This window comes from Columba livia, chromosome 2 (genome assembly GCF_036013475.1).
Source record: "Columba livia isolate bColLiv1 breed racing homer chromosome 2, bColLiv1.pat.W.v2, whole genome shotgun sequence".
In the NCBI taxonomy this organism is placed as follows: Eukaryota; Metazoa; Chordata; class Aves; order Columbiformes; family Columbidae; genus Columba; species Columba livia.
The window spans coordinates 10266595-10290343 of NC_088603.1; the positions used below are offsets into that span (position 1 = coordinate 10266595).

At 39.0% G+C, this 23749-nt stretch overlaps 1 protein-coding gene across 2 annotated transcripts in view; it reads left to right on the forward strand.

Moving 5' to 3' along the window:
* Positions 1–19878, forward strand: part of UBE3C (ubiquitin protein ligase E3C) — a 78350-nt gene extending 58472 nt beyond the window's left edge. For both annotated transcript variants that reach the window (XM_005500964.3, XM_065050460.1), the window contains 5 exons: positions 2367–2579; positions 11346–11534; positions 11633–11699; positions 12559–12689; positions 18202–19878. In XM_005500964.3, the coding sequence (XP_005501021.2) occupies positions 2367–2579; positions 11346–11534; positions 11633–11699; positions 12559–12689; positions 18202–18372 (771 nt within the window). In that variant the 3' untranslated portion in view covers positions 18373–19878. The remainder of the gene's footprint in view (positions 1–2366; positions 2580–11345; positions 11535–11632; positions 11700–12558; positions 12690–18201) is intronic.
* The last annotated feature ends 3871 nt before the right edge of the window (positions 19879–23749 follow it).

Sequence of the window (23749 nt, forward strand, 5' to 3'; positions counted from 1 at the left end):
TATTCTCAAGTTGCACAATTTAGTTTCTTTAAAAATGCTTTATATAGTTTTTAGATGAAGTTATAAATGTTCGCTTTGGAACTACCTGAAGATTAATAGTGATGCATTTGAAATGCATTATTTTTTTATTGATTCTTAATGTAGTAAATTACTGAAGTTATTTGGCAGCAAACAGAAATAGCCAGTGATGTTGTTCACATTTATTTTCCTGATAGCGTCACAATTTGCATTAATTGCATTGCAGCTGCACTCACTTATATTAAAAAGCTTCTACTATAATTAATCCTTTTTATTTCAAATCATTTTGGCACAATTTCTAGCAATAAACACTCATAAAAGACAGACACTTGAAAAATAACGTACAGGTTTCTTCAATATACCTATTGCTGTTTTTTCCTGACAGGGAATTATTGATAGGCTTCTAGGATCAAGTGTTGCAAGTGGCTAAGACTTAAGACCAGTTTGAAAAATGCTAAGTGGATTATTTTGCATAAAAAATAGACAGGTTTTGAATTTGTGTAATTAACCTGTGTTTAGAAAATACCTTGATTTATGTCTACATTTGTATTTCAGTTGCATACATTATGGAAATTTAATTTATAATCCATTTAGCTGATGTGATCATAGTTTTTAGTGCTATCATTTATTAGTCCTTGTATATTAAATGCTCTAAAGGCTTAAACCTGCCTTGTGTAAAAAATTACAGCTCTGCATTTACATTTTATGAGTCATAGATGGAATTCCATTTTAAATTCGGGTAGCTTTGATATATTTAAGGAATTACAATGGCTTTATTGTTACTAATGCAGGAACAGCAAACACGGACCTTATACATTGCAAATTAATGATTTATCCCTCTAGTTTGCTTTTAAAGTCAACTATACAAATGAGGATTTCGACTTCTACACCTTGAATAAATCATATAGCTCTAAATATAATGCACCCTTTGGCTTTGAACTCGTTATTCTCGCTTCTTTCGGCAAGGTCTAACTCACCTCATAGAATTGTTCTTTCAAAAGTTTAAGGAATTGTGTATGTTTTTCTTAAGGCCTTTGTCGGAATATCATTGAGTGGTTACAGCTTCATTTATTCCTTTTTCCTTTTTCGCTCGTTGTGCTTCCTCTTCTAAGTTTGCAGCAGATTATGGAGGAATTAAGTAACACCAAACCACGGCTCTTGGAGAGTAAAAGGGAGCAAACAACGGTGTAACGGTGATGATGCTTTTTCTGGTCAGCCTGGCAGTGATATTAATGACACCGTCAAGATTTGGTTCTCACTGTTTGATGTGCTGATGTAGCAAACAAACCAGATGATGAGAGAGGCTCTGCACAGGCAGCGTGCTTTGGGAATGGCTTTTTAAAGGCAATCATCTTCAATTTTTCCTTTATTCATGTGCGATTTCCCTAAATGTTGTCATGCCTTTTCTTTCTAGCTCTGGAGTTTCCATCTCTGCTGCTTTTCAGAGCTACCAGAAGTACTTTTTTTCTTCCCATCAACAAGACGTTGTTACTTATTGTATGGAAAATATGCAAAGTTGCTTTGTGTTCCATTGCCATGTGCTCACACAGTAGATCAACTAAAAGTGGTATTGCTGGTGTTTTGTGCGTTTTTAAAAGTTTTCGAATAAACTCTCAGTTTCCAGTAAAAATCTACTTTTCATGAGTGCTGCATGTTCAGGTCAAGCTCATTTCAGTTCAGTTATCTTTTGAGAAGTGTAACAGGCGTAGGAAGGATTTGCCATATGATACAGGCATAACTGGTAAACTCCCAGCTTGGAAATTAGGATGGTTTCATGCTGTTAAGCAGTAGAATTCACCAAAAATATGCAAGAGAAGTAGTTTATTTGGATTAGTTTGAAATGTGCTGGCCTTACATAGTTATTTTTATGGGGCAGACTATTTTACGTCGAGCAATTGATATAAATGGAAAAATATTGTTTATGATAATGCTACTGGAGGTACAGATGCTCACGTTTTTGGAAGCCATTCTTGATGCAATTGCATTGTCCTTTAGCAAATTTGGCTTTTCTTGCCCATCTGTGCAATCAATACACCTCCTGTGTGCTCTCATCTCATTAACAAGAAGGTTAATGACGGATAAGCAAGTGACTTTACCTTTTAAATTGCAACATAATTAATTTGTAAGATTTTGGAACTTGGCATTTCACGAGGATATTCAAATTTCAAATTTTTGTTGAATATTTTACATTCATGCAATGTCTGGGCTGTTGCCATGCCAGAAGATCCTGTTCAGGCACCAAATTAAGAAGGAATTACCAAAAAAATTGAGAAACACACAATAGCTTTCAGAATTCCAGAATGTACAACAAGAAAAGCTAATGTGCTTTTAATGATTTTGTTTTGCAGGCTCTTTATGAAAATATGCTGGTGGAGCTGCCATTTGCTAGTTTTTTCCTCTCCAAATTACTGGGGACAAGTGCTGATGTTGACATCCATCATTTAGCTTCGTTAGATCCTGAAATGTACAAAAATTTGCTTTTCCTCAAGAGCTATGAAGGAGATGTAGAAGAACTTGGACTAAACTTCACGGTGGTAAATAATGACCTTGGGGAGGCACAGGTAAGAATGGCTTTGGATTGTTTTTCCTTCTCCTTTTAATGACTGATGAATCGTTACTATACCCACTAATTATTGTTTTTAATTTGAAAATTATAAGGAACAACTCTTACAAATGCTGTGTGTTGTGAAGCAGCATCGGGATTCTGACTCGGTATTTGGAGTAAACAACAACTAGTCTTGTGCTTAAAAAAAACCAACAAACTTTTGATGCTGATTTAAATGTCAGCTCTTTTAGGTAGGAAACTCTAGTGACCATTTCCTAACAGTGATACATGAAACATTCTGTTGGCTGAGAGAATTTCTTGAACGAAATATGTTATGTTGCTTCTTTGATTACACCTCAATTAAATATAAAGGATGATATGTAAACTATAGAAGAACTGCCTGGTTTTGGAATCAGAGTTAGAAAACTGTATGCTTTTAAGCAACAGTGATGCTTCATTGTGAGATAAGTGTTGTCTCCTTTAGCTGTACTTTTCAAAGTAGAGGGCCTGAAATTAGACCTTAATTTTTTTAAATCCCATTTTATTTTTTTCTTCTTTTTTTTTAAGAGGCTGAGACACCAGGTGAGTCAGAGGAGAGAAATGGGTGTTCAGTGCTTCTAAGAAGCAATTAGATAGGACCAGTTAATTAGGTTGTTAAGTATGAATTTTTAAATGCGACTGTACCATATAATTTGATTATGGCTTTTATTTGCTCTGTTGTGAGTTCTAAAGTTCACTTATGCTCATAGTAGAAAAGCGATGTCACTAGAGCTTGAAAAGTTAATGAACCTGCTTAGTTAAAGTCTCCTGTCATGCTGCTTCTTTTGGTTTTGAGGACTTAAAACTGTGTGCCACTCATGGCCTACTTAGACACGTTGAGGGTGTTTAATAATTGGATCAAAAAAGTATACCTGACCATATAGTGACATAGAGCAGCATCCAAATTCAGCCTTGTCTCTTGTGGAGGATGCAGAGACTCTAGCCGGGGGTGAGCAGTCCTCTTGGGTTTGCCTGTTGGTCGGGGAACCTGGGCCGGGCACATCTCACTGGAGCAGCAGCTGCTTCTGGAAATTATTAGCTGGAGTTCTCTGCTGCTGCTGGGATCATAGCAAGGCTGATGCGGGAGATCTCTGCTTTAACAGCATCAGCCTCAGACTTTATCTTTACTCTTCTGTCATCAATTTCCTGTCATCTTTAGCTTGGAGAAGAGGAGACTGAGGGGTGACCTTGTTAATGTTCATAAATATATAAAGGGTGAGTGTCAGGAGGATGGAGCCAGGCTCTTCTCGGTGACAACCAATGATAGGACAAGGGGCAGTGGGTACAAACTGGAACACAGGAGGTTCCACTTAAATTTGAGAAGAAACTTCTTCTCAGTGAGGGTGCCAGAGCCTGGCCCAGGCTGCCCAGGGAGGTTGTGGAGTCTCCTTCTGTGCAGACATTCCAACCCGCCTGGACACCTTCCTGTGTAACCTCATCTGGGTGTTCCTGCTCTGGCGGGGGGATTGCACTGGATGAGCTTTTGAGGTCCCTTCCAATCCCTGACATTCTGTGATTCTGTGATTTTGGAAGATCCTAAACCTGGATCGCATCATAATTTTAAAGTTGTATCTTCAAATTTGGGGTTCCTGAATCATACTGAAGGGGAGAGTCAACAATTGCCTGATAGAAGTAGTGTTTCATATTAAACATACCTCATCCGTCATTTTTTCCTTGGATTGCACTCCTTATATGAAAACTTCTGACCTGAGCTTTTTAAAAAAACTCTCCAAAACTTGAACTAAAGGCATGTGATACAGCGTTATCAGAAAACACATTCTTAGGGCACCTGCTCTATTGTACAGCACTGTACAGTGGGGCGCCTGCTCTGTTGTAGTGTGTGCTGTGACTGATACTGAATGGGTTTCTGTAGAATCCGCAGTGAATACAAATCCAGTTTAGTCTGATTAAAAATGAAAAGTAACTAATATTTTCTGGAGGGGTTTTCATTTTCATACTTTATACATCTACTCTGTACGTCCTCAAAAATTAGTCACGCAAGTTAGAACCTACCTCAACAATAAGGTAGAAGGACATAGAAAAGAGAAATAGCTCAGAAAAAACATAAGGGGAGACCCAAGGTAGAGATGTTGCCAACTCTACCTACTGCAACATAAACTTGTAAAAAGTGCATTTTTGCAAGAAGCCTGATTTGTTTGTTAAAATCCTCTGAGGGCTGTGGCTGGTGTGATCAAGACTCTTGACTTTTAATTGTTCAGTATAACTTTAAAAGGAAGATTAAATATAATAGTGAGTTTCTGAGTAACAAAAGGAAATGTAAGTGAAATTAAATATTCTGATGCTGTTTCGCTATGTTTATACTTGGAGGGAGAACACGGTAGCTGTGAAATATTAACCATCTTTTAATGAGGCTGCATGTTAGTGTAGTTCAACAGAACTATTAATAATGGGTTCTGTTGCTGTCATCTGGGTTTTAATGCAACAAGTTACTTTTTATACTTCATTTCATTACCTTAATAAACCTTATATGGATAAACACATTTTGTCTGGTATGTGGCTCGTGTAACCATTGCATACTAATTAATTGTGTCAAGGTAAGGCTAATTCACTTTGGGAAAAGAGCTTAATTTGCACTCTTTATCTGGAATGTACATTACCTCCAGTTTTCAGCTAAACAACCACTTTAGTGTCTAATAAATTAGCGCCCAATAAATGCATCATAAATCTATCATTGTAAATAGCTATCCTGGTGACAGTGTCCATCCAGCAATTGTGGCACAGAAGCATTATCTGCAATGAAAGACGCATTCAAAAGGGGCTCTATTGCCTCTGTCAGTAGTAGAAGGCAGAAATTCTATTATCAGCGTATTGATTTCAATCCTGTAATGTGCTTTTAGATCCCATTAAACTATTGTCAAAGTGCATTCACCAGAAGTTGAAAAAGGTACTTAATAATTTGCACATTAGACCTGCTAATTAGGGGAGCTATGCCATCAACCTTATCTTCCAGCCCCAAATAGCTTTAGCTTTTGATAAAGAACTATCTAATGCAGTGGTACCAGCCTAGATTTCACCTGTTGGATCTGCTGCATAAAATGATAGCCAGTAAAAACCAAAAATCTCAGAAGAATGTCAGCCTATAGTTCCAGGTGCCTTCAAGTAGCTGTGCGTATTGATTTTATTTTTTCTTTTATCTTGTAGATCAGATGGTGATAAAATGGTTGTGAAATGCTTATAGTAAGTGTAAGGTTAACAAATTCAAGGAAATACCACCTCTTTTCAGACTCCCCTCTCCCCTGCAATGAGGAAGCCAAGTTTTCTGACAGCCCAAGGGAAGAGAGGAAGGAAGATTCCAAATCTATTTGTCTTCCTTCAAAAATGTTTGATTCTGTACTCCAGCGAGTCTTCTCAGACATTGATTCTTGCGGTTACATGGATCTGAACAGTCGAATATGATCAGAAGAAACACAGATCTACAGAAAAGCATCATAACATATATGGCAGCAGTTTCTGTGAAATCCATATAGTATAGAACTTGGTGTCATGACACTTTCCTTGGCTTTTTAAACAGATGTGAATGCCTTTGCTGTTACTGAACATACATTGGCTCACTGAAGGAAAGTTCTTTGCCTTTAAATTTCCCTGAGAGAAAATTTTGAAGCCTTAAAAAATCATTCTCAAACTTTCTGTCTTGGCAACTTCTTTTCTAGGATACTGGGGTTCAGATGAGTGTTTTGGGAGGTTTTTCAGAAGCAAAATACTCATGTTGAGGCTGATTCGTCTCAGACAGATTTATAACACTTATGGCAAGCGCTTTCTTAGGCATTCAAATGCAGTCTCCTACCTGGAACTCTGGCCTGAACATCTGGAAGGCAGATGGCAGGGAAAGAAAGAAAACCTGTATTGAACTGTTTTCAGAATTGGGAAAGTCTTCAGGGGTGATGTGAACAAAGGTGATTAGAGTCTGAGAGAAAAGATAAGATGTTTTCACCTGTCCTAAAAACAAGTTTGTAAGAGTTCTTGATTATCTGTTAGAGTTCTTTTTGGAACTGCACTGAAGATGCATCTTGGTTTTGTACACAAGACAAGAGTTCTAGATGACAAATGCCTTATTCTCTCCTAACATTTTTCCCACTTTACCCTCTAAATATTCCCTTTTTCTCCATTGGCTTGGGAAGCAGCAGCCACAGCCAGACCTGAGTGAGCAGCCACTACCATTGTCTGCCAACAGCTACTTGCTGTTTTCTGCCTCTAATCACATCACAAATTGACTTTGTGTGACAGATTATTATCAATAAGCCAGAAGATAACCCCCCTGAATTCTGCTTGACAAATGTTATTCACTGTTTCCCTGATTTTTTTATGTGTATTTATTTCATTATTATGATAACATTCATAATAGTAGACATAAACATTCCAAATGATAGTCTGAACTGTTCACTTGATCTGCAACTGTACATAAAGGACACTTACTTTTTCTTTCTTTTTTACAAACTGTGGTGGTTTTCTTATATAAGAATATAAGTGTAAGTTGATCACATTTTTTAGTATGTTCCTGCAGAAACATATAGTTGAATTTATAGCCAAGAAAACCCTCAGGGCATGCAACTGTAGTTCTGAGTGTATCTGACCTTCAGTCAGAGGCCCGATGCAATAGTGCTATGGACAGAAGTAAATAGCAAAAAGCACATTTTCTAGCAGATTTTTACAAATATGGGACTTTTCTATCCCATTTTCTTATTTCCCCTTTCATTTTGAAGGCATACTTTGTGAATATTGAATCAAATTCAGTAATCCCTGGTACTGTCTGAATGATCTTAATACTTGGCTAAATAAGTATATTTAAATATGTATGATTTGATTGTTTTTAAAATAAGTGGTTTTGATAATGAACCAAGTTAAAATGACTTTTTTTTCCAAACTTAGATCTGCAAGCTAGAAATTAAGATGATGACACAAGTCTGCACATTATGGGTAGTTTTCTGTGCTCACCCATCCTGTGTAACCTGTGTTATTATCTTGCACCATCTAGTGGCGAAAATTGGATGGATGAAAATAAACATGCAAGCCGATGAATCTTTGAAGATGTAATAAATGGTGTTGTGCCATTTTTGAAAAGGAGCACTTCAACAATAATTCCTGACATTCAGAATTAAGTGGGAGCTCTATCACAGTTTCTTTAAAATGCCATGAAAACACTGAATGAGTAAAAAGTGGACTGCATTGACATTTACTCTAGTTTTACTGCTAAGAAGTGTTACTATTTTCTCTCTTCTGTTTTATGTTTATTCTTCCTGCTACATTAGCCCTTTTGTTTCAGACTGTGATGGTACTTTGACAAAACGATGGCAGAATTAACCTCACATTGACAAACTCTGAGAATGGAGAGTTAGGTGAGTGGGAATCCCCAGGAAATTGGGTGACCTGCTGTAGTTTCACTGGTGGCAGCGCAGGGTTGTGAGGGGAAGGGGAGCTGCACAAGTGTTGCTGGGGCAGAAATCAGGGTTTGCTACTTACAAATATAAAAATAAAATGAAAAATAGGATTTAAATTTCTTTTTTTTTTTGTTTTCGAAAAGTAGCTGTCAGAGTACACCACTTCTTTTTATCTCTGATTTGCAAGAAGAACATTATAGAGACAGAGAATAAATTTTATTATACAATAAATACAGCTCTCCTGACATCCTTAGACCACTGTGGACACAATACTATTATAATGCACACATGAACATAAATCAATCTGTGTCCTGATCTCAATTTGCTGACCTGCAGGGAATGTCAGATGTTTTACTTCACCTGTTGCTGGAATGAATCTTAAAATGCAGTTTTCTGTAACAAAACACCCTGCCATTGATTCCCTTTTGCTATTTTAAAAGGAATTCAGTTCAAGCTATTTTTTTTTTTTCCCTTATCACAGTATGTTTGGGATTGGAAGGGACCTCAAAAGCTCATCCAGTCCAATCCCCCCATGGAGCAGGAACACCAGATGAGGTTACACAGGAAGGTGTTCAGGCGGGTCTTGAATGTCTCCAGAGTAGGAGACTCCACAACCCCCCTGGGCAGCCTGTTCCAGGCTCTGTCACCATCCCTGTGAAGAAGTTTCTTCTCAAGTTTAAGTGGAACCTCTTATGTTCCAGTTTGAACCCATTACCCCTTGTCCTACCATTGTTTGTCACCAAGAAGAGCCTGGCTCCATCCTTGTGACACTCACCCTTTGTATATTTATAAACATTAATAAGGTCACCCCTCAGTCTCCTCCAAACTAAAGCAAACTAAAGAGCCCCAGCTCCCTCAGCCTTTCCTCACACGGGAGATGCTCCACTCCGTTCATCATCTTGGTTGCCCTGTGCTGGACTCTCTCCAGCAGTTCCCTGTCCTTCTGGAACTCACCTCACAGAAAATATTTTACACAGATGAAATAATAACTATTTTTGTTTGTTTGTGTCTGAATTCTTAAGATGAAGATGAGCTAGGAGATACAAATACGCTTTAATACGGCCAAATTCAGTGTCAGCCATACTTCAGTTGTATTTGGTGAAGTAGTGACAGGAGAAGAGGTAATAATGCAGTTCTGAAAAACCAATAGAGATGGGTAAGTGGGCAGATAGCCAAGTATTAGTAGTGTGGGTGTCTCAACAATGATCTCTTCATCTGGAACACCACTGATAGCACTGATCCTGTAGCTAAGGAGGACAAGAAATTAAATAGTAAGTAAGAGAAAGCTTTCTAATCTTGTTAGGCCTTGTAAAAGGGTATTTAATAAGAGGAGATTAAAAGAGCTTGACTTACTTAGTTCATTGAAAAAGGCACTGGGAAGATTAATGTAGTTGCTGCCCTGACATGGGATGTAAGTGAGGAGGAAGGAAAGAGTTGGTTAAGCTATAGGACAATTTTGAAATGAGAACAATGGGTATGAACGAACTTGAACTATTGAAGTGGAAATGTTTCTAATCATTAGATAAATCCAGTTATTGACTAACTTTCCAGTGACAACAGCAAAGCTACCATAGCAGGATGAAACATTTCTGGACCGGGTTGTTGCCTGAGGTAGCAGAGGAGAAAGCTGAGCAGTGCAGGGGCCCCTTCTCAGCAGATGTTTCCACCGTGGTGCGGAACACGTCCCATGCTCTGAGTAACACTCCTTGTGGACTTTATCAGTAAAAATATCCTCATCTCTGGGCCAGCGAGTGGCACCAGGTGCTGGTCTGTACCCCCTCGACTGGCCAGTCTCCCCAGGGCTGCACCCCAGAGAAAGCCCCTTGGGAGGGTGTGAAGTTCAGCTGACTTAATTCTCCAGGATTTAAACACAGTCAGAACTACCTGCTCACAGACATGGTGGAGTATTGATGGGTTCTGTTTGTTTTGTTTTGCTTTTTTTACTGTAGACATAACAAAAGCAAGAGCCTTGCAGTTGAAGGATTAAAGTGGGAAGTAAGACATATTTTTAACACCTATTGTAAGTCAGGTTGTCCTGGCTTATCAAGGAAAGTGGTAAATACTCCATCACATTGAGTCTTTACGCCAGGATTGCCTGTCTCTTTAAATAAATGCGCTCTAACTCATCTATGGATTTATTGAGTTAAATACAGGAATCTCTAGACAGAATCCTCTGGCCTGTGTTTTCTGGGAGGTCAGAGTCGCAGATCTTAATGTGCTCTTTTGGCCTTTAAAATCTATGAATCAAGTGAAAATCTGCTCAAAAGCACTGCGAATTTTTAATCTTAATGCTTTGCACTTTGCTTAGTACTGGAACAGCTCACATTATGAAGCAGCATGTTACAAAAGTAGTTATTCATGCCTTTAATTCTCTGTTCTCTAAAGATGTGATTTTTTACCACAGACTGAAATGCACAGTTATTAAAAAAAATAAATTGCTGACTCCAGATTATAGAAAAACAGACTTTTTCTGAAGGCTTCCGAAGGTGACTGTATCTCAGCTTTTCATTATTTTTTTATCCTTGTAGTACTCTAATAATCCCTTCAGATTTGGTTACTACTCATCTTGTAGTAAAGAGTAGAATATGTAAAGGTCAGTAGTGTTTTAATAACAACTACTGTTGATCCTGCTTTATATCTTAATGCACTTACAGTATCTTTGTGGGGTGTTTTTGTTCTTCCCATTAAAAATTCTTCCATGCTGAAGTATCTTGTTTGTACTTGAAAGAAGGACAAAAGCTTCTTGGCAGAAAAACAAAGTTTAGGCTTTTTATTGTTGTCTAAGGTGCTGAACACGTGTAAATTGGATTTTCAACAGTATGAATTGCGAATGTTTATCAGTCTGTACATTAAGCTTGTGTCAGAGTCTTAATTTTGACTTGGTGGACATTGCTGCAATGTGATCCTGCAGGATTCACGATCACCAACCCATTAGAGAGGAGCGTAGCAATCAAGCCCAGCTTTCCTCTTCCAGGGCACTTATTAACAGCAGGGAAGGCAGGAGCGAGCTTGCCAAGGGGAAGCTTTTCACCCCAATTTCTGACTTGCAGTGGTGAATATCGTATTTCACTCTTCTTTCCTATAAAAGAGCTCTGACTTTGCCAAATCTGCTTTCTGGCAATAAACCATGGGACCGTGTGGTCAGCTGCACTAGCAGCTGGAGGTCTAGGTGTAAAAACTGGATGCCATAGAACGTGCTCTTATGATTAAACGGTGGTTATCCTTGTGTATATTTAGCAAAGTTCAAATGTATACATCACTTACTAGAACGTCTTGCAGTTCAATGTTACAGTTAGAGCACACAGAATTAAAGTTAGTCAAGATGATGGAAATTGTTGTGTCTATAGGTGGTTGAGCTGAAGCCGGGTGGAAAAGACATTCCTGTTACCAGCGCGAACCGAATCGCCTACATCCACCTGGTGGCCGACTACAGGTTAAACAAGCAAATCCGACAGCATTGCCTCGCTTTTCGTCAGGGACTGGCCAATGTCGTGAATCTCGAATGGCTTCGAATGTTTGATCAACAGGAAATACAGGTACTTCCGCTTAAAAGTGCGGAAAAAGAATGGCTCGATGCAGAAATAAATGCTAATTTTTGACTGTAATGGAATTGTCCGGTTTCCTTCACTATTAGGTTCTCATTTCTGGTGCCCAGGTTCCTATTAGTTTGGATGACCTCAAATCTTTCACAAACTATTCAGGTAAGTATGTTTTACTTAAGTAAGTGTTTTATGACTGACTCAGGAATAAATAAACTTGCTTTTTATCCTATTTTTTTTTTTTTTAAACCTGTAAACTTTGGCCAAACTCTCTAGACAGGCCTGAATTTCAGAAGATTGGGTAAAATTATGACCTATTTTTATAAATGCTGGACATGTAGGTATGTAATTGATTTTATTAATACACTTGAATTATCTGGCTATAAACTTGTATTTGAGGACATTTGATTCCTTTTCCTAAATGGATATGACTCGATGTTGTGTCTGGTTGCCCTGAAAGTAAGCCTACAAATGACTTTGGGATGGTTGTTTCTACCACGGCATTCAAATACTCAGCATTTATCAGACAGCCTGAAGAGAGAGCTCATATTTTTTCCTTGTGAGAAATGCAAGGTATCTTACTTCATTTTCCCCTGCATTTATCATTAATGTAATCAAAAAGTAGCTACCGTATCATCAGTTCACATCTGTGCTTACCTCAAAGGAAGATGATCCATTAAATAACACCCTGAGTCTTGCAGATTTTGCAGAGTAGAATAAAAGGCAGTAATCCAAAGTTACTAAGTAAATGCTAAAGTAAATAAAATTAATATAAAATAAACAAATAGAATTCCGTGAAGAAAACTGCAGTTAAGCTGAGGGAGATAGTAGCCATAGGTGAACAAGTGAGAAACTCAAAATGTGGTGATCAAAGAGCTCAATAGATACTGAAAGTCAGCAGTGTGTGCCTACTGGTTCTCATATTTTCCCTAAGCCTTTCAAGACAGATGCTTGCTTGTCTGAAGAATTCATTTCTTACGTAAAACTATTCTACCTGTAAATCATTTAAATCTCATTATAGGTGGCTACACAGCAGACCATCCTGTAATTAAAATATTCTGGAGAGTTGTAGAAAGCTTCACTGATGAAGATAAACGCAAACTGCTCAAGTTTGTAACAAGCTGCTCTCGACCGCCTCTTCTGGGATTTAAGGTATGTGTATGTATATGTGTGTGTGTATATATATATATATATGTATATAAGACTCCTATATATATATATATCTGTATTTAAGCATCTTAACTTCCTGTAGAGTTTCTGTAAATACTACAGATTATGATACAGACTTTTGTTGTCTGTAGGAATTTATATTTTGAGAATGTTGCTCTGTGACTATGGAAGCAGCTTCAATGTTTGCCCTTGTGTATGATGAGTAGTTTTAAAATATTTAATGAAATGTTGCTCTATTGTTTTCTACTTAACTGCAAAGTTTGATAAGCCTAAAACCAGGTTGATTAGAGTGCTTTGTCATGGGAGATCCTTGCTGACATTTCGTGTTACTGTACAGAAGCGGTATTGCTACCAGTTTCAAGGAACAGGTTGAGTTAAGAATAGTTTAAATCAGGCAAAAGAGGATTTAGGATGTAAAAGCAGCTGTTAAATTTGAACCTCTTATTTTAAGCATCTGAAGTGGGAGATATATTTTGTTTCTTTCTAATTACCACTTATCTGCTTATAGGGTCACAGCCCATTGCCCTTTGTATCTAAATATTTTGCTGCTGTCTTTAGATGGCTATTTACAGTAAAGCTTAAGTATGAAGAAAACTTTTGTCTAGAGCTTAAAGGAAATGAAAGAGAGGCCGAGACGAGTTGGAGACATTTGGAAACTAAATTCTGGGCACGTTCTACCCTTGAGTTACAGCTGGGCTGCAAACTTCTGACTAAGAACTGGCCATGGACTTCATGTCCTCTAACATGTGGGAACATTTCATGTTTTTCTGTAATAAATAAAAGATTGCTTCACAGCAAACTCCATCAGCTTTATTACAGTGGTCAACAGCATGTTTACTGTTGTACTGTTTAGTAAAATTAATACAAAGGTGGGCTTATGTGGAACAACTATAGGCATTGCGTCATCTAGTTCCTTACAAGTAAGAATAGGATTTGTTGCTAAAAAAATTTGAGTACATGTCCTTTGGAAATTGTCACGTTATAAGGTACTGTAGTACAGCATTCAATTAGCAGTGGATAGCAATGAATTTCCTACATCTATTAGGTAAAACAGATAGATGAATTCATAAGGAATGAATGCAGGTATTGTGTAAGTACTGAAGATTTATAGGTTTATTGGCTGTTTTGTAAAATGAATGAACATTTTCTCATTATAGAAATACTTCAGGGACAGACACTAACGTTTTATGTAGCGACAAGGAATTCAGATATTTTTCTTTGAATCATATTGTGAAAGTTCATTCTGGTGGAGCGTGTTTCTTTGTGTGGGTTTTGTGTGTGTCTGTTTTTAATCAGCATTAAAACAAACAACAAACTTGACCCTTTCCTGTGATGTGTCCTGGGGTGACACATGTTAAACATATTACAAGTAAAAAATGGCACAAAACCTGCCACCTTCCTCACACACAACTTAGATGTTTGTACCACTTATTACTGTTTTTCTCTTACTGAATGAAACAAAATCCGTTTTAGAATTTTCAAACTTTGATGATTTACTTCTTTCATAAATAGTTTTCCTCTGGAAAACGAGGAAGAAGCTGCTCCAGTATTGAAATTGCAGTGGTCTCAGACACAGACCTCTGACACTTGAATGATTTAAAATATAGAAAGGCATATGTGGGCTGTCATACAGTGGTATGTGGACCAGTTGCAAGAGCTGTGTGGAGCTGTTAGCGAGTGGATGGGCAACATATCCTCTGGCCTCGGGATCTATAATCTATAGGTCAGCTACGCTCCTTTTATAGGCACTGAGGAGAGGATTTGGCACTTTCAGTTGGTAATTTGTCTTGACTGTTCCACATGTCTGTTTCAGGATGGAACAAATAATGTCTTAGATGCCACAAAACATACCAAGTAGATCCCCTTTAATAGTCAAGAGTGTCTGGGGTGACTAGATTTGGATATGGAGACAACAGAGAAGGCTGTTTAATCACATGAATCCTATCTGGCGTATTGATTGATTTGTGTGGTTGGTTATTTGAAAGCCTGCAGGCATTTCTCTTAAACTTGCCAAGTCTGTGTGAATATCATTGTACAGTGCTCAATCAACAAACAGGATTTTGTAGGACAGGGGGAAAAACTGTGGGGTGAGATCAAGATAGAGCAGTGCATATCAGTCACGTAACGAAGGGAGAATTGGGAAACAATTTTGTGGAAACAAGATAAACAGAAGTCTCCATTTGTTGTCATCCTTTTTAATTGCAAGGGGAGAGGAGGAGATGCAGTTACCCAGCTCTGAGGTAGCCAGTGTGACACTTGAAGAGATGGAGGAAGTGAATCAAAAGTCTAAAAATATCAAAGCTGATGGTGGCACATTAGAAAGAAGCCAAATGTGGGAAGCTGAAGTTTGTGTGCGTGCTTGGGAGATGGGCCGCAACCTGCCTTTAATGTACTTGGCTAGGAAAAAATGGAAGTAAAACAGTCATCAGATTTTCATCATGACAGCAATAAGTGAAAAGATTAATTCACTGTACAACGGACTTGCGAGCTCAGCCCCTCGTGGCAGTCTTGGCAACAGACAGCAGAGTGAAGAGGCATCGCTGCTGCTGTGCCGGGCGGCACGGAGAGGGCGGGAGGTCGGGACTTGCCTGGTGCTTGCAGTTGTGTCTTGTTAACACGGATTTGCCAACAAACCAGCGCTCTGCTGGGAAACGTGTGCTGGGCAAGACAGTAGGTAACTGGTAGTGCCATCAGCAGTCATGTCTTGGTAGCCTGTGATGCTTGGTGTTGCTCTGAAGAGTGTGAAGCTGCAGGAGTGCTGAGTGTGGCCGGACAAATAACTGTCTGAATACATTTATGTTGATGGCAGACATTAACACAACCTGTCTTCAAAATTTGCTCCTATTTTTAATACATGTACTGTGTTTTTCTGAGAGGAAAACAATTTCTGGTTCTCACTCTGAAATCTTCAGTGTGCTTTATGCTGTGAAACCTTCACCTTTTCTTAAAGTTAGTGTGTGTTAATTTAAGATAAAATATGAATGTCGAGACATCTTCTTATAGATAACCCAGCCTAGCTTTGCATAGTTTAAAAATTTTAAACTCTTACTGCCAGATTCAGACTCAGAATAACATTTGCTAAAGCTAATTAAAGTTTAATAAGTTTAATAAATGTGATTGTTACGGACAAAAAAAAAATCATTAAAGCGTGGTTGAAAATTGTTAAGTTCCAATCAGGTCACATAATAAATTGATGATACTTTTCACTTCCAAACTATTGCAGTTTCCCGCTGTACAGTATTTAATTATGCAACAAATGGTGCCCTTGGCATGACATTTCAATTTAGAACTTCATTTTTCCATTTTTAAAGCTAAAGTGGGGGAATTCAATTAGCATTTTGAAAGGAACACTAAAAATGCAGCATTTTAGCCATGAAATACTTTTAAGGCCTCCATTTGAACAATAATTTAGCTTAGAATCTCATTGACCTTTTGCCTTTGGAGCTGGGATATTTTTTCCAGTTTCTAAAATCAGAGCTGTTTTACTTCAGGCAGGCGTTTGCTGGCAAGAAAGTATTAATTTTATCAAAAGCAGTGCTTTGGGAGTAACAAATAAATACATGTTTCACTGCACTCCTTCTCAGAAGGAAAAAAAATAGCAGATGTTATTAAAACAATTAAATATTACATACAAAATGTCTTAGAAGTTCGTACCTGAGATCAATAGTTATCACATCAGAATAATCAGGGTTTGACCTTTGACACAGTCTCCCACAGCATCCTCACAGCTAAGTTGAGAAGGTGTGGTGTGGACAATAGAGTAGTGAGGTGGGTTGCAAACTGGCTTAAGGAGAGAAGCCAGAGAGTGGTAGTCAATGGTGCGGAGTCTAGTTGGAGGCCAGTATCTAGTGCAGTGCCTCAGGGGTCAGTGCTGGGGCCAATATTATTCAATATATTCATTAACGATGTAGACGAGGGAATAGAGTGTACTATCAGCAAGTTTGCTGATGACATTAAGCTGGGAGGAGTGGCTGACACGCCAGAAGGCTGTGCTGCCATCCAGAGACCTGGACAGGCTGGAGAGTTGGGCGGGGAATAACCTAATGAAATTTAACAAGGGAAAGTGTAGAGTCCTGCATCTGGGCAGGAACAACCCCAGGTTCCAGTATAGGTTGGGAAATTACATATTAGAGAGCAGTGTAGGGGAAAGGGACCTGGGGGTCCTGGTGGACAACAGGATGACCATGAGCCAGCACTGTGCCCTTGTGGCCAGGAAGGCCAATGGTACCTGGGGTGGATTACAAGGGGGGTGGTCAGTAGATCGAGAGAGGTTCTCCTGCCCCTCTACTCCGCCCTGGTGAGACCACACCTGGAATATTGTGTCCAGTTCTGGGCCCTCAGTTCCAGCAGGACAGGGAACTGCTGGAGAGAGTCCAGCGTAGGGCAACGAAGATGACGAAGGGAGTGGAGCATCTCCCTTATGAAGAAAGGCTGAGGGAGCTGGGGCTCTTTAGTTGGAGAAGAGGAGACTAAGGGGGGACCTCATTAATGTTTATAAATATATAAAGGGTGAGTGCCGTGAGGATGGAGCCAGGCTCTTCTCGGTGGCCAACAATGATAGGACAAGGGGTAATGGGATCAAGCTGGAACACAAGAGGTTCCACTTAAATTTGAGAAAAAGCTTCTTCTCAGTAAGGGTGACAGACACTGGAACAGGCTGCCCAGGGAGGTTGTGGAGTCTCCTTCTCTGCAGACATTCAAAACCCGCCTGGACATGTTCCTGTGTGACCTCACCTAGGCGTTCCTGCTCCAGCAGGGGGATTGGACTAGGTGATCTTTTGAGGTCACTTCCAATCCCAAACATACTGTGATACTGTGACAAGTTTATGTCATTAGAGACTCACTACGCATATCACTAGCATCCCAATAGCAGCTGAGTGACTTTATAATCACTCTGTCAAGAAACACCGATTGTAATTACTTTATTTAAAGTTAGATTTTTATTTGGAGAATAGAAAGTACCTCTTGATTCAGAGTTCTAGACCATAGTAGCATAAATCGGGCTTAATCTTGCACATGAACAGATCCACTGATGTCGTTAATACCCTTCCTCTTGGAGATGGAGATTCCTCTTGGGCATTTGGGAGCCTTTGCAAGGAGAGGCCAAAGTTGTGAATCCCAGTTGTTTCTCCCAAATAAAACAACACATTTATGACCTGCAGCTGCGCTACTTTTTCCATATTGTGTTTCACTGGTTTTGCAGCCTCATCCATTTGCAGGATAGAGTGTATGAGCAATAACAAATTATTTTCTTCCTTAGAACCAGGTAAATGGCTTTGTGTTTTGCAAATTAATGGATCCTGGTGGGGATGAGGTAGAGGGAGGGGATACGCAATTCGGGAGTGCCTTTGGGGCCACCAGGAACACAAATATATGCCATTTCGGATTTTAATCTGATGGTTTATTTCCTAGAACTCCGTGCCAGCTGTTACAGGGTATGTTTTAGCTGATATGTGTTTTTTGATTTGTTTTGTTTTCCTGTTGTGTCTTTCAGGAGTTATATCCTGCATTTTGCATTCACAATGGAGGATCTGATTTAGACAGGCTACCTACTGCCAGTACCTGCATGAACTTGCTGAAGCTTCCCGAGTTTTATGATGAGAACCTGATGCGAAGCAAACTTCTTTATGCCATTGAATGTGCTGCTGGATTTGAACTCAGCTGAGTAGAACCGATGCTTGTTTGGATGATCTGCAGAGGAACTAACCAGTGCCTAATCTATAAGCAGCACCCGTACCCGTGCAGTTTTAAGGGAATTCTCTCTAGATTTCTGCAGCTCTTGTGTCTTATCGAATGCCCTCAAATAGGTTTCATTTTTAAACACAGTTTCTTATTTAGCTTTCATTAATTAATAATACATTGACACTGCTTTATGATTCAAAACTATGAATGCTGTGTGCAGTGTGGCTGTTTCTGTGTTTTATGCGAAGAAAGAGCACATTTAAAGAGCAGTGACATCTCAGTGAGATTAACCAAAGATGAAGCTTTGGCTTTGTGCTGTTCAAACATAAATAAGTTCACAAACTGGCAATAAAGTTGTGTATCATGCAGCACATTGGGATGAGACGGGGCTAACATCCTGTAATTAATCTTGTAGATGGAAGCGAAGCAGATGTTTGCAGATATCCCAGAGCTGAGAGGATGAAAATGCTCATTACCGATAACGTAACATCTTTACTTATGTTGTAGAATTGTTTACAAACCATAGTTGTTGCAGAACGGATCTTGGTTTATACTACCTTCCCTCAAGATGGTAGGCACGGAGGTAAAACATTTATAGTGTTCCATTTGTGTTTTTTGAAATACTTTGGAGGAATCGGATTCGCGTTATTTTAAGTTCAACCTTTGGCTGTGTCATCACTTGAACACTGTCGTAAATGGATGTGACTATCCATGTTTTCTCTGTTCTGTTTCTGTCTTTTGTGCCTGTACAGATTTCTTTTTTTAAATGTATCAGATTCCTATTGCATAAACAGTACATACAGAAGTCATCATTTGGAAAAATATACATGTAACAACTATTAAAATTATTTGAACCAAAGTTATCAGGCTTTATCTTTTATATTTGAAGCCTGTGGTGTTCACATTCCTTTTCCCTGTCAGTTCTTTCCACCTTAAATACCATATCTGTGCTGTAGACGCTAGTAAAATGCAGTATTTTTTTGTGATTAAACAGCGTTTTATATCCATCTGCCGGCAGTATTTCTGCTAAGAAAAGTAGGTGGGAATATGCTGCTTAATGTAATTTGACATCTGGGGAAAACATTTGCTTTCATATGGAAGGAACTGATCCTCTATTAGTAGGCACATTGTTGGGTATTCATATGCAAACTGCAGTCGGTTTGAACAAGGAATTACAGTTCAAACTGTAAGATTCATGAATGCATCCCTCTGAACGTTAAGTTTTTCTTTTACATCAAAATTTACAATAAAATTTGTATTAATCTCTTATGCAAAAAAACACTTTGCTGTTACTGGAAGCTGTTGGATTTCATATTTAATAAGCAGTAACCAGCAATATCCTTTTAAATGTGGGAAAACGGAGTGATTTTAAGATGTTTACTAGTAACCATATAAAAATGTATAATTTCTTAATTTGGGTAATAAATGAAGAGTTAAAATGCTATTTGTAGTCTCGATGTACAGAAATAAAATGATTGGTTTTCTTTTGGTTTTGCTTTAGGCTTTTTATTTATGTTAAATGTTAACATACCCAACCTATTCTTTATTCCCAAAACCTTTTCTTGTATATTTTTCTACATAAATTGTGGAAATTGTAAAGAAGCTGAAAGAGATCAGTACTAGTGGAACTGCCTCCTTGTAATTGCAAGACCCGAACACATCATCTAGATAGCATTATTTATTTTAGAACCTAACGCTTTAAATATTTTGAAATTATTTTTCAATTGCATTATTTTGCTACATTGGGTAGTGTTGTTATCTGTATTTTGTAAAAGTAAATTTAAATTTTCTATTAAATATGCATATTTTGAAGACTGTGTGGGAGTCATGCCAAGCAATCATGACCGGTGATGTTCGCTTTGTGCTTTTGGAAGAGGAGCCGCCGAATTACCATGAATGCAGGTTCAACAGGGAGGGCAGGGTGAGTTACACACAGGTGTAGTCGTGTAATTGCAAGAACCGCACAGTGGCAGAAAACTTCAATGGAGAATTGTGAGTTGGCTGAAAATACTTTTCATTTCTTCTGTGTGTAGTACTCGGTGGTCTCGTTTTGTATATTCTGTACATGAAGTGTGAAATTCTGACACCCAGCAGTGGGACTGCAGCCCAGATTTCACTCTGGTGCAACAGCTTGTGCCACCGTCAGCGTCCAGAGCGCGGTCGGAAGAGGGTCGGGTGTCCCCGTGTCACCCACCGCTGTCAGTCCCGCCTGTCGGCTGCTTTTGTGGCGTCAGGATGAAGCGCGAGTCCCTGCTTTTCTCTGACCTGTTGCTGGATATTTTATGGAACGGGAGATAAAGGTATGAGAAATAATCTAGGGGTAGTTAAGTCAGGTCCTGACTATGTGGTCTGAATGGTCTCTTGTAGCTCTTACATAGCAAGAATTGTTTGTATACAAAAATTGATCTTTCTGGTTTTTAAAACCAGAGCAAACTCTCTCCCAGTTGTGATACTTGCAGAGTTTAGGTAGGCAAGGCAGGAAGCATTTTGCATGCCAGTAACCTGAAATACTATTGTAGATTTTGATGATCAGAACTGTGGCAGTAATAATTAAGGGTCTGGAATTTTCCATGCAAGACAACCCTTCCTTAAAGTCACTTTCTGTACTTCAGTGCTTCGTCCTCCTAGTGCAGTACTTGCCGTTTGAAAAACAACAGCATTTTCTGTTTGCTTTTTGTTTTGTTAATTTTGTAAACTGTTTCAAAACCAGTGTTGTCAAGGTTTATCGCTGAGATGGAAGAGGTCACAAATTCTTCATCTCTCCTATGAGAATTTTTCCCGATGTGGGTTTATTCCTACTAGATGGATTTAAAAGAAAACAAACAAACACACCCCAGAAATTATTTGTTCCTTGTTCCTTAATCTCAGTTGTCTTCCATCATGGTCCTGAAAGCCGGACTTGTATACATTTCACAAAGCTCGCTTGTGATTTCTAGGGAGAGTTCATGTCTACAAAAGAGGAAAGATTTAGCTCCAGTTTCACGTGTAAACCCTGGGCTGGCACAAGTTTGATTTTAACAACTAGGATATCTTCAGTAATTTTCGTGTGGGGTGCTTCATAATTTAAAACTAAGAGTTTCCTGATGCTATTAGTAGCAATGTGGACAGGTTTGCACTTGAGTGTCTGGCACAAACAACCTGATTTGGTCTGTAAAGGGGTTTGGAATTCAGAGAAAGTACTTGAGTGCGTGCAGGGAGCTCATGCTAGACTTCCGTTTAACCAAAACCTTTGTTCAATGCCAGTGAGGCAGCACATACTCTTTCCACCACTGAAAAACAGTACAGCACAGAAACAAAGGGGAAAAGCAAGAGAGCTGTTCTTCTTGGAATGTTGTGTTGGAGCTGTGATTTTTTTGTATTTATGATTATATGCAAAACTTTAAAACATTTGCTCACCTGAATCTGTGTTAATAATGGTTTGTGATGTAAATGCTTGTTACTATTTTTTTTTCATGATGCTTTTACCTGTCAGTGAAGAAGAGAAGAAGTGAACGTGGTCTGTAAAACTGATCAGGATATCTATATTTTTATTGACTTCTGCTTTTGTGAATAAAATAATTTGAGTTTTCTTGAAATGTTGTAGAAACACTCTTTTCTTTCATTGTTTTCAGTACATTTATATTATCTTGCTACAGATTGATAGTGCTGGATAGCTTCTAAAAGGGAAGCTAATATTGACTTGGGTCTTGAAGTTACTGCTGCTTCAGGGTGATTTGCAACTTCAGTTTTCAAGCTCCGAAGCTCCTGCTGTCAGTCAAACCGCGGCTCTAAGGTTTAACTTGTTTTCGGTGTCTTTCAAACCATGTAGCTGAGGTGACTGATGTGCTTCGAGAAACTTCTTCAGAATCTTTGGAAAGAACAAGTCTCCCTCCTTGGATAAAAATATGAGAAGCTGTAATTCATAGTGAAGATGCTGCTCTGTCAGCAAATGTACAAAGCCATCTATTTCAGCTGCTTCTGGAATTTTAGCACAGATGTGGCCCCTTCTGAAGGTCTAATTTAATTTTTATCTCATTTGATAATTTCAATTATCTGCTTCCCTTTGCTTTTCTATTCTTTTCATATAGCGTTTATGAAGTTACTATTGTGCATGTTTATTTTGGAATACTTACAAGTAGCACCATATATTCCTCAGTTATATACCACTAAAACGTGGTAAACAGGAAATGACAGAAAACTCCTGTAGGATACTTCATAATTTATAGCACAAATAGAACTCAATTGCCCAGATATCTTGCCTGGTTTTCAGCACATGTCTGGAAAGCTCACGGTTTCTGACACATAGACAAGACAAGACAAAAAGTGATGATGAAGTTATGCCTGTTGAATCCATTTCTGAGAACACGGAGCGGCTGAGGGCAGCAGGAATGGCTGGAGATCACTGAGTCCAACCCTCTGCTTGCTCAGGCTTAAACACAATTTCTTCCGCTCCGGTTTGTGCCCGTTGCCTGTTGTCCTGACACTGGGCACCTACCAGGAGGAATCTCGGCCTTCTCCAGGCTGAACAGCCCCAGGTCTCTCAGTCTCTTCCACTGTGGTCACTGACCCTCCTTCTGTACCTTCCTCCCTGTTTTTGTACCTGGAATTCCGAGAACTCCCCCACTGCCACTTTTGTACCTTGTGCAGGGCTTAATTCCAAGAAACGAAACCCAAGGTTTTTGTCTGTATGATAGAAGGTTTGTGGTTTTGCTCTCTTGCTCTCAGATCACAGTTGTAAACGATTGCATGTGGGTAAAGCAACTCCATTAGAGCTAATGTGGGGACAGAACTAGCTGAGGATCTCCTTGGCGTGGTGACATCCTCCTGGCCAGGGATGCTTGACCGTGTGACACTGCCAGTCATCTTAATTGCAATCATGAGTGTTATCTGTATCATTATTGTTCTTGTTACTGTTGCGTTCATAACTAGTTTTATCCATTAATATTTGATTAGGATTCACTGTTAGATCTAACACAGTAAGTTTTGCAAATATGTAGATGCTTAAAGCGTACATATGTTAGTAATTCCAGTGTTGGATTGGTTTGTTACCCTTCTTACTGAAGTCTAGGGGGTGCTTTTCATTTATTTACTATTTGCAGACATTGCCCTATGGACATGAATGTGGTGTTGTATGTATACCCACTTCAGAAGTGAAGCAGCCGAGGAGGAATCTGGGTGCTAATCCAACCCAGATCTGTCTTTGACAGCCTGAACCTTTACTAACATGTAACCCTGCAAGACAGGTTATGAGACTCCACAAACCTTCATCATATTTGTCACCCTGTGCTGGACTCACCGGCGTGTCCACCTCTCTTGTACTGGAGAGCCCCAGCGCTCCAGATGTGCCTCACCTCTGTGCAAAGCAGAATGCCCTCCCTCAA